Consider the following 15,384-nt stretch of genomic DNA (forward strand, 5'->3'; position numbering starts at 1 on the left):
AGAGTGGCTTGTCTTAATAGCCTGATAATCCTGCCAGTGATAGTGCCTACAAGCTGATGTTCGGGGAATATGGCGAGCATAAGAACAGAAAGCATGCTGTGGTGCTTCACAGGAGTACTGTTCTGGTCACAAGTGGCTTGTAGTTTGAGAACTTCCTGTTCATAATGGTGTAGTATCAGTATATTTGATAATTGGGGTGGAATACTTAGAAACTGGTAAAAAAGCAGAAATGTCAACTTGCAGTAGTGCTATCTGTCTTTATTTGGCTGAATGTAGGTATGTGACATCTCGTAACACAGTTTGTGGACATTTCACTTGGCTCCAATGGAATACATATAATGCAGGTTTGAAACAACAGATGCCCACAGACCACTTACTTGAATGTGGGATAAGGCTAATTCTACGAACTCAGGGAGGTTTTTTTTTGTCCCTCTGTTTAGCATTTGGTTTTGGTTCCTGAGTTTATAAACAGTTGTGTATGTTTTCTTGACAGATCAATGTTCTTCACAAGCCACCATATGAGCATCCCAAGGATTTGAAGGCCAGTGAAGGTCGACTTCGTATTGGCTATGTGAGCTCTGATTTTGGAAACCATCCAACCTCACACCTAATGCAGTCAATCCCAGGCATGCATAACCCAGAAAAATTTGAGGTAAAAATATAAATGGCATGCTTAAGGCTTTAAATACGGCTGTAAGTGGCACTTTCTTTTTCTTGGTACAGGCAGGTAAACTAGGGAAGGGCAATTTTTTGTTTCTAGGTTGCTTTTTTTTTGTTAGTGGACTTCTTTTTAATGGGTTGAAGAGTTGTTCAGCCTGAGTCATCCTCCTTTACCAATATGAAGTGTTATTTAGAAGGTAGGCAAATTAAGATACCTGTCGTTAGAATTACTGTGGGTAGGATTTATGGCCCATGGAAAACTTTTTTTTAAGCTTCAGCTGCTGTTCTTTGAGTAGATGTGTTTCAACATCAAGCTACTACTGCTTGGTTCCTTCTGATTTACAGATACTCGTCTGTTTTTTGTTCACTTTCTGCTGCTGGTATTTTTACATGTATTTTTCTCTGGGATACCTGAATCACAAACGTGAACTTCAGATTGGTCTGGCTACTGCTTTTTCAAAAGGAAATGATACACTACGCTTGCTCCAGAAGGAGCATATACAATTTAGCAATGCTAAAGACAAGTCACGTCTATATTTATTTGGGTGTTATGTTTAGGAATTGAGGCTGTAAGTAGAACTAATTTCCAGTTACCTTTTTTGCCCCATGACTGTTTAAATTGCCTCGGTTTTGAGCTCCTGTTTTCCAAGACATGAGAATTTGCTTATCTTTGTAAAGGGTTGTAAGTATTTCGTTCTTGCAAAAGTGGTTTGGTTGTGTTTTGGTTTTGGGCTTTTTCCTCCTACCTTCTGGTCATGAAGTCTTTGTAGTCTGAAATCCTTGTGGCAAAGCTGCATGCTTGAATTGTTATCAGAAGTGTGACTATGAAGCAGGGTTTTTCATGAAAATGAAATTGGTGGTCTGAGTACATGGGGTGTGGGGAGAATATACCATTTAACCTTGAATCAGCGCAGGAAAAAGGGCAGTCTTTCTTGTTCTGGATTTATAAAGCTCTACGGAGCTTAATTTAAATACTAAATAGAAGTTATCTATTATTTTACTGAAACCATGCTTTTGTCCTGCAAGATAATAAATTCTCTGCATACTGGTTCTATTTGTACTATATGTGCTAGATTAGCTCAAGATGCGTGTTTACATTACCTGTCAACCTTGAGTTTTTCAAAATATATTTGCAGTTTCTTAATTGGAGAGAACTAGTCACTGTTTAGAGAATCTGTTAAAAAGCCTCCCTAAGGCTTAGCTTGTCTGTTCAACCTGAGTCATAATTATGATTCTCACTAATTACAAATTCAAAGGTGTCTTGTAAAAGGTGTTCTTAGAGAATTTAATGCTTATGCAAATCCATTTGTTAAAATTACTTTATCTTGCACTGATGAGAACATCGTATGTATGTCTATGCAAGATGCAGTGCCATACTTTAGCACCAGAACTAGATGAAACTGGGGCCTGGTGCAAATGTGTCGAATGCCCAATGCTGGCCGCCCCCCCCCCCCCCTTTTTTTTTTCCTGACTTCTTTCTCAACTGGTAAATGCCACAAAATAAATATAATACAATTTGTATGAAATTAGACATAATTTTGCTAGTGTAACTTAAAATTGCAATACCATATGTTTTATATCAAAGTTATTTTGTTGGCAAGTTGTAGCAGATACTCAATTTTTGGTGCCTCATATTCTAGGTATTCTGTTATGCCCTGAGTCCTGATGATGGTACAAACTTCCGTGTAAAAGTGATGGCTGAAGCAAATCACTTCATTGACTTATCTCAGGTGAGCTTTTTTGATGCATTGACCTTTTAGCAAACCTAAATGAAGAAAGAGATCAGCCTGTAGTTTGAGATTTTTAGTTGCAGTCATTTCTTGAAGTAGGCTGATGTTAGTCTTGAGAATTTGGGAGTTTGTACATGTATTGGTGTTACGCCTTACCTGGGATGCAGAGGGTATTGCTTGACCTTTGTGTGATTATTAAAAAGTAAGATTAGCAATATTGAATAACTGTTCCATTAGGTCTTAAGATAATAGTCATGTCAAAATGTCATGGCTAAGTCAAGATGCCACGACTCATCAAGAGGGCTTTAAACTAGATTTGAAGGGGGAAGGGGACGAAACCAGACTCCCTAGTGATGAGCCTAGGGCCGGCATGCCGATGTTGGGGGCGAAATCGATAGCCCAGCTCAAGTGCGTCTACTCCAGTGCACGCAGCATGGGCAGCAAACAGGAGGAGCTGGAAGCCATTGTGCAGCAGGACAGCTATGACGTAGTCGCCATCACAGAAACATGTTGGGATGACTTGCATGACTGGAGTGCTGCAATGGAGGGCTATAAACTCTTCAGGAGGGATAGACAAGGAAGGAGAGGCGGTGGGGTGGCTCTGTACATCAAGGAGTGTTTTGATTGTATAGAGCTTGACGATTGTGATGACAAGGTTGAATACTTACGGGTAAGGATGAGGGGGGTCTGTTATAGACCACCCAACCAGGATGAAGAAGCTGATGAAACATTCTACAAGCAACTGGCAGAAGTCTCACAGTCACAAGCCCTTGTTCTTGTGGGGGACTTCAACTTGCCGGATGTCTGCTGGAAATAGAGCAGAGAGGAAACAGTCCCGGAAGTTCCTGGAGTGTGTGGAAGATAACTTCCTGACACAGCTGGTAAGGGAGCCTACCAGGGGAGGTTCCCTGCTTGACCTGCTCTTTACAAACAGAGAGGGTCTGGTGGGAGAAGTGAAGGTCGGAGGCCGTCTTGGGCTTAGCGACCATGAAATGACAGAATTCTCAATTCTTGGCGAAGTAAGGAGGGGGGCCAGCAATACCACTACGATGGACTTCTGGAGGGCAGACTTTGGCCTGTTCAGGACGCTGGTTGAGAGGTCCCTTGGGAGACGGTCCTGAAGGGCAAAGGGGCCCAGGAAGGCTGGACCTTCTTCAAGAAGGAAATCTTGAAGGCGCAGGAGCAGGCAGTCCCCATGTGCCGTAAGAAGAGCCAGCGGGGAAGACGACTGGCCTGGCTGAAAAAGGAGCTTTTGCTGAGACTCGGGGGGGGAAAAAAGGAGGTTTTATCACCTTTGGAAGAAGGGGCAGGCAACTGAAGAAGAGTACAGGGACCTCGTTAGGTCATGCAGAGAGGAAATTAGAAAGGTGAAAGCCCAGCTAGAGCTCAACCTGGCCACAGTCATGAGGGACAACAAAAAATGCTTCTATAAATACATTAACAACAAAAAGAGAGCCAAGGAGTATCTCCATCCTTTACTGGATGTGGGGAGGAACATTGTCACGAAGGATGAGGAAAAGGCTGAGGTACTTAATGCCTTCTTTGCCTCAGTCTTTAATAGCCAGACCAGGTGTCCTCAGGGTATCCAGCTCCCTGAGCTGGAAGACAGGGATGGAGAGCAAAATAAACTCCCCATGATCCAGGAGGAAGCAGTTAACGACCTGCTATGCCACCTGAACTCTCACAAGTCTGTGGGGCCTGATGGCATCCACCCAAGGGTGCTGAGGGAGCTGGTGGAGGAGCTTGCCAAGCCGCTCTCCATCATTTATGAACAGTCCTGGTTAACAGGGGAGGTCCCGGACGACTGGAGGCTTGCCAACGTGACGCCCATCTACAAGAAGGGCCGGAAGGAGGATCCGGGGAACTACAGGCCTGTCAGTCTGACCTCGGTGCTGGGGAAGATTATGGAGAGGTTCATCCTGAGGGCGCTTACAGGGCATGTGCAGGACAACCAAGGGATCAGGCCCAGCCAGCATGGGTTCATGAAGGGCAGGTCCTGCTTGACCAACCTGATCTCCTTCTATGGCTAGGTGACCTACCTAGTGGATGAGAGAAAGGCTGTTGACGTTGTCTACCTGGACTTCAGTAAAGCCTTCAACACTGTCTCCCACAGTATTCTTCTGGAGAAGCTGGCAGATGGTGGCTTAGACAGGTGCACTCTTCGCTGGGTGAAAAAAGTGTCTGGACGGCTGAGCCCAGAGAGTTGTGGTGAATGGGGTGAAATCCAGTTGGCGGCCAGTCACAAGCGGTGTCCCCCAGGGCTCAGTTTTGGGATGGGTCTTGTTTAGTATCTTTATCAATGACCTGGATGAGGGGATTGAGTGCTCCTTCAGCAAGTTTGCAGATGACACCAAGTTGGGTGGGAGTGTTGATCTGCTGGAGGGTCGGAAGGCTCTGCAGAGGGATCTGGACAGGCTGGATCGATGGGCTCAGGCCAACTGTTTGAGGTTCAACAAGGCCAAGTGCCGGGTCCTGCACTTTGGCCACAACAACCCCGTGCAACGCTACAGGCTTGGGGACGAGTGGCTGGAAAGCTGCACGGCGGAAAAGGACCTGGGGGTGTTGATTGACAGCCGGCTGAATATGAGCCAGCAGTGTGCCCAGGTGGCCAAGAAGACCAACAGCATCCTGGCCTGTATCAGAAACAGTGTGGGCAGCAGGAGCAGGGAGGTGATCGTGCCCCTCTACTCGGTGCTGGTGAGGCCACACCTCGAATCCCGTGTTCATTTTTGGGCCCCTCCCTACAAGAAGGACATTGAGGTGCTGGAGCATGTCCAGAGAAGGGCGATGAGGCTGGTGAGGGGTCTGGAGCACAAGTCTTATGAGGAGCGGCTGAGGGAGCTGGGGTTGTTCATTGTGGAGAAGAGGAGGCTGAGGGGAGACCTTATCACTCTCTACAATTACCTGAAAGGAGGTTGCAGAGAGATGGGTGTTTGTCTCTTCTCCCAAGTGACTAGTGACAGGACAAGAGGAAATGGCCTCAAGTTGTGCCAGGGGAGGTTTAGACTGCAGATTAGGAAAAATTTCTTTACTGAGAGAGTGGTGAAGCATTGGAATAAGCTGCCCAGGGAAGTGGTGGAGTCACCATCCCTGGAGGTGTTCAAGGAATGTGTGGACGAGGCATTGTGGGACATGGTTTATTGGGCATGGTGGTGTTTGTTGGTTGATGGTTGGACTTGATGATTTTACAGGTCTTTTCCAACCTTAGTGATTCTGTGAACTGCAAATGTATTTAAGCTTGCTTTACTCCAGTGAAGCAGGACAGAGGCTTAATGATTAATGGGGGGATTTTGCCCTTCTATCAAAAGGCTGTTTGGGTAATATTTATAGGTGGTTTTGGTGTTTTAAGTTCTATGTGAAAACTGATGGGGGTTTCAGTATACACAGAAGTCAAGGAGTTGTTATGCTATCTGGAGATAACTGGCAAAACCCTAAAGCAACATGGGATAATCAGTGTACGTTAATGGAACTGGATTGGCATGTGGACAGTCCCAGATTAGGTGATAGGTAAAACTTGCATGTAGTTTTTAAACTCATCATGCTGTTCAGAACCTGCTCTCATAAGTAAAAATGCTAAATTGATGTCAGCAGAATTGCTCTTTGAGATGGATTTTGCAAAGTTGATCTTGTAAAATGTTCTTTTAGAGTAATGAGCTTCAGTTACGCTTGTGGAAAGCCGTCCATCAGCATAGCGATTTCATGTTTGTTGTTGCACTTAACAACTATCTAGGAAAAATTCTTTCCTTTGCCCACCGTTATACACTGAGTTTTCTTATTTAAAATTCTTGAGGCATCAAACTTGTATTTTTAGGTTACAGTGCAACTCTTAAAGATTTGTACAGGAGGGTCAAACAGGTAGAAGCAGTTTGCTGTGATCTATTGCATTAGCAGTGTAACTTAGTGAAAGTTAAACTAAGATGAGAACTCGTCCACTCAGAGATATAACTGCTTATGTGCATGTGTTTACCCTGCTATAAAATGTGAAGTAGCTTTCCCTTTTTAGAAAAATGAAGTACTTCTATGGTGCATATTAATTGTAGAGTGAGTTAGCATTAGCAGTAGCTGCGGAGTATTTAATTGGCTTACACTTGATCTTCAGTTTGAAGTAATTTCTCTGTTACCTTAGTTTGGGAATCTACCACTTGCCCTACATGAGCTTTGATTATTATAGGAGTGGTGGTGGTGGGTCTATAGTGGTTTGTATAGCCTCAGTTTCTAGCCTTTGGTTTTAGTTTTACTGCTGCTGAACTAGACATCTATCAAATACTTTCTTTTATCTGCTTGTAGGTAATGACTAATTATGTAATTAATTCTTGGAGGAATTTGAAACTGTTGAAAATTGTTTACCTTTCAGTATTAAGTCAGGAAGAGACATAGTGTAATTTCTAAGGCTTTGCTGCTGTTCTTGAAAGTCATTGGTAATACCCTGTGTGAAGTTCTGCTCTTTGGTTTTGATTTAGCCAAGAATTGAAGCAGTTTCAGTGTTGCTTGAAGTTTCTTCTGTGGTCCATTTGTGATATTTTTCTGCATGACTTGCTGAGCTTGGCAACGCTAGGTATCACTCCTCTGATTTGAATGTGCAGAGGCAATCTTCCAAGTACCACATTTACAGTTTCTGTCAGTAATTGCTTCCATTGTGTCTGGCAAACTTATGTTTTTCTTGGCTTCAAGAGGGTTGTTTTTTTTTTTTATTGAGTTGAGGACTTACACCTGTGTAAAACCAGGAGTAATGAGTTTTAAGTCTCATCTAAATGAAATTTATGCAGTTGACATTTATCCATTGGTACACTGATGACTAACCACTTTTATTACTGAAAGACTGAAACCAAAAATAACTTATGTATTTATTTATTCTTCAGATACCATGTAATGGAAAAGCAGCAGACCGCATCCATCAGGATGGGATACACATTCTCATTAATATGAATGGTTACACTAAAGGAGCCCGAAATGAATTATTTGCTCTGAGACCAGCACCTATTCAGGTAACTAAGTCAGAGGGCTCTGTATCTCCAAAAAACCGCTGTGAGTCGGAAGAGTTTCTCTTTTTTTTCTGGCAGTGTGGGAAAAACGTTGAAGGCTCATGTTAATCAGTAAGCGAGAGAGACTTTTTAGGGCTTAGCATATGAGGCAAATAGGATCATTCTGTTGGAACAGGGTAGTTTGGTTTTTTCATGTGCTTTATGGTGAGTTACCTATGTCCTGAGAGAACTCCTTAATTCTATGAGTTTCCTGTACACCACTGGCTTTCTTGCATTAGTGAGAACAAAGAAAGGGCATTTGATTCAGTTGTGGAAATGAGTTGTTGCGTTTTAATCTCTTTAGGCTTACTGAAATTCTGCTTAGAATAAGTCAGAATCAATGTCAGAGTTATTTTTTTTGACTAAGGATTTTCTAAAATGCCTATAGAAAGTGAATGGGAGAAGCTCAAGTCATTCTATGCTACAGAAGTTGTCTCAGCTAAGAGAAGCTGTATCACTGATGGTTAGTATTCTGGCTATAGCTGCACATAGGTTGATACTTTGGTCTTTTGCTTGAGGGATCAATTTTAGAACATCCTTGAACTGTTCACTGTCTCAGTAGTGAAAGTTTGGCGTTAGGGGTTGCTCTTCAGTTGATAAAGCACAAGAAGGAACTTGAATTGGTAGGTGGAAGGTTTAACTTAAAATGTGTTGATTTTTAATTTCCTTTATTTTTGCAATGCACCTGAGACTGGAATCTTGCTTTCTTGTTTTTTAGGCAATGTGGCTAGGGTACCCTGGAACCAGTGGGGCATTGTTCATGGATTATATCATCACAGATAAAGAAACTTCCCCAGTTGAGGTGGCTGAGCAGTATTCAGAGAAACTAGCTTACATGCCGAACACTTTCTTTATTGGAGACCATGCCAACATGTTCCCTCATCTGAAGGTAGGAAGATAGGGCAAGAAAAGTAGGTGTTTTCCATAGCTGTCTTTATAAAATGACACTTGGTAAGGGTTCTCCTAACTTTTTTAAAACTTTTTTTTAACAGAAAAAAGCAGTCATTGATTTCAAATCCAATGGTCATATTTATGATAACAGAATTGTTTTGAATGGTATTGACTTGAAGGCTTTCCTTGACAGCCTCCCCGATGTCAAGATTGTTAAGGTGAGAGCTACTCCTTTGTGTGTTCAGTCTTAAGGACTGAAGCTAGTACTTTCTCTGATGCTTATGTGGTTTATCTCAGATGAAGTGTCCTGACAGTTGTGACAATGCAGATGGCAATGCGGCCCTCAGTATGCCAGTCATTCCTATGAACACAATTGCAGAAGCTGTGATTGAGATGATTAATCGTGGGCAAATTCAGATAACTATCAATGGATTCAACATCAGTAATGGATTAGCAACTACTCAGGTGAGGCACTTTAAGATGTTGTTCTCTTGGATTTTATGTTGTATCTGTATGTTTTAACATAACAAAGGAAGAAAAACCTCCAAGGAAACGGCTGTCTTCTGTCATGCTGATTTGTTTAATTCTCATACTGAAGGAAACACGCAAATGTGTTGCAAGCCACAGATGTACTGGAAGATGATCTTTCCCCCCAAAGATGGGTTATATCAAGAGGTATCTGAAGTCCAAAGAAATTGAGTCTTGTTGCATAAAGACGACACTTGGTTGTTCAGAATTTGAAGGCAAGATTTGCTCGTTGCCTGCAACCTACAAGGCGTTTGTGAGCTGTTACCCAGTTTCAGTGGTGTTTTTCCTTTAGAAAAAAAGTGATGGGTAATACAGACAAAGTTATTCCACTGTATCTCAGCAATGTTTATTCATCTCCTTACATATTTTTGAACTATGCACTGTACCACCACCTCTTAGTGCTTAACAGTTCATGGGAATTTAGTGATAGGGACAGCTGCTGGTTTTGTTTAATACTTCTTCCTTTGCAGAACAGTTCTGTTTTTAAAATACCATATTTTGGCATTGGCATAACTCTTCTGACTTGTGAGTTTTATTCAGTTTACAGTCCTTCAGGAGGCCCTTTTACATCATTTTGAGACCTTTTATTATCACTGCTCTATCCATAATCTCATGCTTTGGTTTCTTTTTACGAGTTCTTTTGTTCACAGATGAGGCTTTCCTTTTAGTTTGGTCAGTAAGCTTATTAGCATTTTTTTCTGAAATTGTTGTCTCCTGAGAATGGTAGAGAATTCTTGTCTTAGCACTCCACCATCAAGATGAAACAATCTAAACTCTGTCAGTGCACTTTTAAAACAGGATTTCTATCTTTTGATCACGCTAATGTAATCATTCTTTGTGCTTGTTCTAATTTGCTATCAGCTACTTTTGGGCATAGGTCGACTAGAACTGTGCATTGTGTTTTTTGTGGTCTCCTCAGTGACCTGGATTAGTAGCACTTTTACCAACTTTTGTTGAACTAAGTTATCTTGTGCATCTTCTAATGGAGTCAATGACAGAGAGTCATTGTCACAGCATGCTTATTTTAGCTGGCTGCACTGCCACTGAGCTAAATTTTAAATAGATGTGTATGTAAAATAAATAAATATATATAAAAAAAGAAAAAGGCTCTAAGTACCTGTTTTGCCCTGTCTGTACTGATGTTTCTATCTGTCTCTGATACCACCGTTGCCTGTCATTATTAAAAATAAATTAAAAAACATATTTCCATTTTACTAATCCTCAAGACTCTTGCATGGTATTCTGATTATCCCAACTTCATCCTCTGCTGGGTTTTGTTAGCAGATTCCTATCCTTTGTGAAGGCTGTAAGATCCATTCTTTTTTGAAAGTCCCATGAATAACTCTTCTAGTCTAATTCTCAGCATTCCCATTATTTCCTTGTCAGCTAGTTCCATACAGTCTATCAGTTACATATTAGTTTGCATCTTCAGTCTTGACTATCTGTTCTGTGCCTATTGTCTTTTATCTTAAAAAAACCCACCAAAACCCAAACCACAAAAACACAAATAAACTAAAAAATCCCTTTGCTTTCGAAATACTTTTTTATTCTTCCTTGAAGTCTTCATTTCATTTTTGGTCTCAAGGAAATGAAGTGACTTTAAGGAGGGGAGGAGTCCATGTGTAATGCCTCTTTATATGATTCTTCTTTCTAATTATTCCAGTTACTTGGAATTTCAGGGAGATAGAGCAAGGGCATGAAAATGCCCAGTGTTTTGTGCCTTGGTGGTTGCAACATTGTGGCATCCACAAGCCTGTATGCATACCAGTTAAATTCTTGTTGCGGGTAAGTTGACAATTTTGTTTTGGTATAGTAAAACCAAAGATATGCTTACAGTAACTTATGATGCTAACAAATGTTGCAGTGTGTCTCGGGATAATTCCACAGGGCATCGTCTTGCTTCCTGCAATTTCAGTGTTGGCAATAGCTTTTTTTTTTTCTTTAGATTAACAACAAAGCAGCAACTGGCGAAGAAGTTCCACGAACTATAATTGTTACTACCCGTTCTCAGTATGGTTTACCAGAGGATGCTGTCGTATACTGTAACTTCAATCAGCTGTATAAGATTGATCCTTCCACTTTACAGATGTGGGCTAATGTGGGTATTCTGTATCTAATACGAAATCTAAGGTCAGACTTCTGGAACATAGCTGTTCTGTTCAAGTTAGCAGAAACTTCATTTAAGTTAAAGCTGTAACTTTTCTGTGGAAAACATTGATCCTGAGCCGTTTGAATCCTTACAATGATCATGTTGCAGGGTTTAGTGTTAATAGAACATAGAATTTTTTAGAATCACATCTGTGCTTCTAGCCAGTGAAAAATTACATCTTGGACAGCTTAAGTATGCTGGTACTCCATCGTGAAATAAGTTTGGTCTTCCCTAGTCTGCACAACTAAATCATAACTGGCCTTGGCAGTTGATAGATTGATAGATCTGAGCACTGAGCGCCTGTATCAAGGTCCGGTTTATAGCGTATTGCTGAGAGTCACTTTTGAGAGCTAACTTTTTTATATTCCATAGCATGGGCCTATAAATAAATGAGATCATAAATTTCAAGACTTACTCTGCAAGTACTGCTCTATGAACTATTGCTCAGAGTTGCTGCCTCTTTCAGTGGGATTAGAAATGCAATCCTAGTTATTCCACTGTTTTTTTCCTGCTCTGTACCTCAGAAGATTGAAGTACTGAATGATTATGCCTTTTGCTTCATTTTGGTGTGTGGTAATTTCTTGTTTGGAAGAGGAAATGTTTCTGACCGAACTTTCTGTATTTGCTTCTTTATTTTTGTTATAGATCCTAAAAAGAGTTCCGAACAGCGTGCTGTGGCTGCTACGTTTCCCAGCTGTAGGAGAACCCAATATTCAGCAATACGCACAAAACTTGGGTCTTTCCCAAAACCGAATCATTTTTTCTCCTGTTGCCCCCAAAGAAGAACATGTGAGGAGAGGGCAATTGGCTGATGTTTGTCTAGACACTCCACTTTGCAATGGGCACACAACTGGGATGGATGTACTCTGGGCTGGGACTCCAATGGTCACTATGCCAGGTAACAGAACGGGAAGCCTAGATAGATCAGCAACCTCAACAAATTTTGTTGCCTCTTGTAGAGGCAGAAGGAAAGTAACTCATACTCTGCAATATGTTACTTGATAAGGTTACTGCTGTTACCTTTTTTATTTATTTATTTTTTTTTAAAACAGGCGAGACTCTTGCATCACGAGTTGCTGCCTCCCAGCTTACTTGCCTGGGTTGTCTTGAGCTCATTGCAAAAAGTAGACAGGAATACGAGGATATTGCTGTGAAACTGGGAACTGATCTGGAATAGTAAGCAAACTTTTACTGTGTAATGTGGTAACATGAAGAATGTAAAGTATTTGGGCACAGTGCTGAGACCAGTAGTTCAAAAGTAAAGTATTTTTAAAAATAGCTAGGCAATCCTAGTCTAGAGGCTTTTTCTCTTGCAGTTAACTCAGCTTCTGCTTTTCAGTAAACTTAAGAGAGCTCTCAATTGAGTAACAATGCTACCTGTTCTCAAGAAATTGCTCATGTGCAGGCTCTTACCTGGTAAAAAGTGCAATATAGTTCATCTTTTCTTTTTTTTAAATTGAAGATAAAGCAGTTTGTCACTTACCGCAAGTTAAAATTGTGCTGTAAAATGTTACCGCAGGTAATGTAACAAGTTAATGCGTTGATGTCGCAGCTCTTCTGAGTTGAAGTGGTCATGCTGGTCTGTATCAGAAATGATGAGAGGGGATGAAACAGCAAAATGAGTTTGGTGGAAGTGGGGAAGCAGATATTTTTGAAACAGTTGTATTGGCAGTTCTGGGTTAGCTGAAAATAGTAGATTTCAAAAGTAAACAGTATTATGAAGTGTTTGGAACTTCTTGTGACGGCTTTAACTCTTTTTGTAGCCTGAAAAAAATACGTGGCAAAGTCTGGAAGCAGAGGATATCCAGCCCTTTGTTCAACACGAAACAGTACACAATGGACCTGGAGCGGCTTTATCTTCAGATGTGGGATCACTATGCTGCTGGCAACAAACCGGACCACATGATTAAGCCAGTAGAGGCCAGTGAGTCTGCATGAAGAGAGACTGACTGTGTGCCCACCCAGAACTCTCCAGGAACTGAGCGCCTCAAACTTTTCTGCAGAGATGATGAGCTAAAAACTGTTCATTTCTACTTAATCTGCCTGGTACTCTGTGGCTGAAGTAATACATGATGGTGATTAAAGCACAGCCAGACTTATTTCTTGCATGATAGGGAAAGACTCAGTAGAGCCTGGGATCCTTTCATTCCATGAGGAATTTGAATGGGATTGAGCCGTGTACATGTGAGCCTGTGTGTATGAGTGACATAGTGGTTGCTGGGGGAAGTTTGAACTGCCCAACCAATTATGATTTCATGGATTGATTTAATCTTCCTATGAATCTCTCTCCTTTTATGTGGATTGGGAATTGGAGCGTTTTAACATTTGATTTTGGGTACTCCTGTTGGTATATGTGTGGTTCTCCCATGACAAGATTTCCAGCTAGCGAGTATTGCTCCCTGCATTAATTTCTAAACTGTGTGGACTGAAAGGGCATATTTGCTGGTGTAGTCTTTTTTTATAGGTTTTATAAACCACTTGAGCCTATATCAGCCTTTTAATGTTTGACCTCTGTTTGGGAGCTCTCTGTAATGTATTGGTTTAGATAAGAACTTCATTTTTTTTGTGTTGTTTTTAAGCTTCTCCAATAACTCAGCTAATTGGCTTCATGATGGCAGCTCCTATTCTGTTGAAAAACCAAATTTGATTTTAAATTAAACCTCCCCACAAGTGTTTGAGGTAAACATAAACTGGTGCCAAATACAGATCTTTCAGGAATGATTGTTAATTATGTATAGAGGCACAGTCCTAGGTACTGTAGCAAAGACTTTAAACAAAAAATAAAGCTTTGGTTTGCCAGTTTGACTGATTTGATCAACGTTTCACATTTTCTGCTGCCCTTCTTGTGCTACTGACAGAAAAGTATTCTGAACTCCTGGCCTTTCATGTTCTTTTCTGTAGTTTTGTTTTAAATATCGCTATTTATTTCAGCATAAATAATCCCAGGTAAGCGTAGATCTCGTACATAGATGTTTCTGTGTCCACTAGGTTAGACTAAACCCCTCCAAACATCAAAGCTCTGCTGTGTGTGTATGCTTAATTTGGAAGTGTTTTGGGGCCTCACAGCAGCTTGTTTCTTCTGGCCTTCATGGTGCTGTCATCTCGGGTCATACTCTGTAGTACCTCGAAGGTCATGGCCTATGTGTAAATTAAGGTTTTTGTTTTGAATGAGCAACACTAGCATTCCCCAGCTTCTAAATCTCTGGTGGGTCAAGGCCTGCAATTTGAAACTAGTGTCAACCTTGCTAATGGTGCTGGGGTGGTGCAGGTGAGTTTGTCTCCTGGTTGTACTTAACTTGAGGCTGCAGTTTCTGCCGGGTGCTGCTGCTTGCTGCACCGGGGTCACCCGGTCCCTCCTGCTCCTCGGTGTACCCTGCCTGATGAGCACCCACTGGGGGGGCGCCATCGCTGCCTGCATGCCCTGGGCAGGAAGCCTGGCTGTAGTTACTCTCGCACCCGCTCCTGTTGGCAACAGCTGTCTGGTATCACCAGGGGGGGTTAACAACCCTTTCACGATCTACCTCAGCGTTTGCCGTTCAGCTGGAGCCGGTGCCAATTCTCCCGTCGCCAATAGCGGCGAACACACAGGGGCCTCCGCGGCCTGTGCCCGCCCGACTCGCTCATCCTTCTGCGCAGGCGCGGGGTGGCGCGCATGCGGCCTGGCCCGGTGACCCGGAAGCGCTGCGGCTGAGCGCGGGCGGTTTGAAGCGGCATGGAGCAAGCAGCGGTGCGTCGGGGGCCGCCAGCCCCCTTTCCCCCCCACACCGTCCCGTCCCGGAGCCCGGCGGGCCGCTCACGCTCTCTTTCGTTTGCAGCTCGAGAAGGCAAGGGACGGGGCCGCGCCGCAGCAGAGGCGCCCGCAGGCCCCCCGGGGCGGTGAGGGCCGCGGGGAGCGCCCCGCCGCCGCCGCCATCCCCACACATGGTCAATGCCGGGGGCGGGCGAGGAGCGGGGCCGGGGGACGCCCCGGCGGCAAGCCCTCAGGCTCGTGCGATGGCGGCTCTCACTGCGGTTTGGCTTCAGGCGGACGCAGCCCGAGGAGTGGGGCGGCAGGGAGCCAGGGCCGACGGGGCGGCAGGTGAGGTGGCGCTCGGTGCGGCAGCAGCCCCATCCTACGCGTACTTACGTCCTTCGTTATTTTGATTGATCATATCTAAACATAATTTTACATTACGCCCTCAATTGTTTGATGATAACTGGAGGTATTAGCATGTTTCTTTAAGGTTTGGGTAACTTTAATGTAATTAACAGAAGCTGTCTTTACATTTTTAAGCAATTGCATAGTGTATTTTTCAAGCTGTTAATGTTTTTGGGTTTTGTCAGAAAATGAAATAAATAATTTAGGGAGAGCATTATGGCTTGCCTCTACGTTTGTGTGAGAATTGCAGTCCAAGTGGTAATGCAG

The 15,384-nt window shown here is 42.8% G+C and overlaps 1 protein-coding gene across 2 annotated transcripts in view; it reads left to right on the top strand.

The window, feature by feature from the left end:
- OGT (O-linked N-acetylglucosamine (GlcNAc) transferase) overlaps positions 1-13,788 on the top strand; it is a 29,499-nt gene extending 15,711 nt beyond the window's left edge. For both annotated transcript variants that reach the window (XM_059824603.1, XM_059824604.1), the window contains exons 13-22: positions 494-652; positions 2,301-2,390; positions 7,250-7,375; positions 8,130-8,300; positions 8,404-8,520; positions 8,600-8,767; positions 10,776-10,928; positions 11,625-11,877; positions 12,032-12,155; positions 12,743-13,788. In XM_059824603.1, coding sequence (XP_059680586.1) covers positions 494-652; positions 2,301-2,390; positions 7,250-7,375; positions 8,130-8,300; positions 8,404-8,520; positions 8,600-8,767; positions 10,776-10,928; positions 11,625-11,877; positions 12,032-12,155; positions 12,743-12,917 — 1,536 coding nt within the window. In that variant the 3' untranslated portion in view covers positions 12,918-13,788. The remainder of the gene's footprint in view (positions 1-493; positions 653-2,300; positions 2,391-7,249; positions 7,376-8,129; positions 8,301-8,403; positions 8,521-8,599; positions 8,768-10,775; positions 10,929-11,624; positions 11,878-12,031; positions 12,156-12,742) is intronic.
- The last annotated feature ends 1,596 nt before the right edge of the window (positions 13,789-15,384 follow it).

Source organism: Gavia stellata, chromosome 14, assembly GCF_030936135.1.
Source record: "Gavia stellata isolate bGavSte3 chromosome 14, bGavSte3.hap2, whole genome shotgun sequence".
In the NCBI taxonomy this organism is placed as follows: domain Eukaryota; kingdom Metazoa; phylum Chordata; class Aves; order Gaviiformes; family Gaviidae; genus Gavia; species Gavia stellata.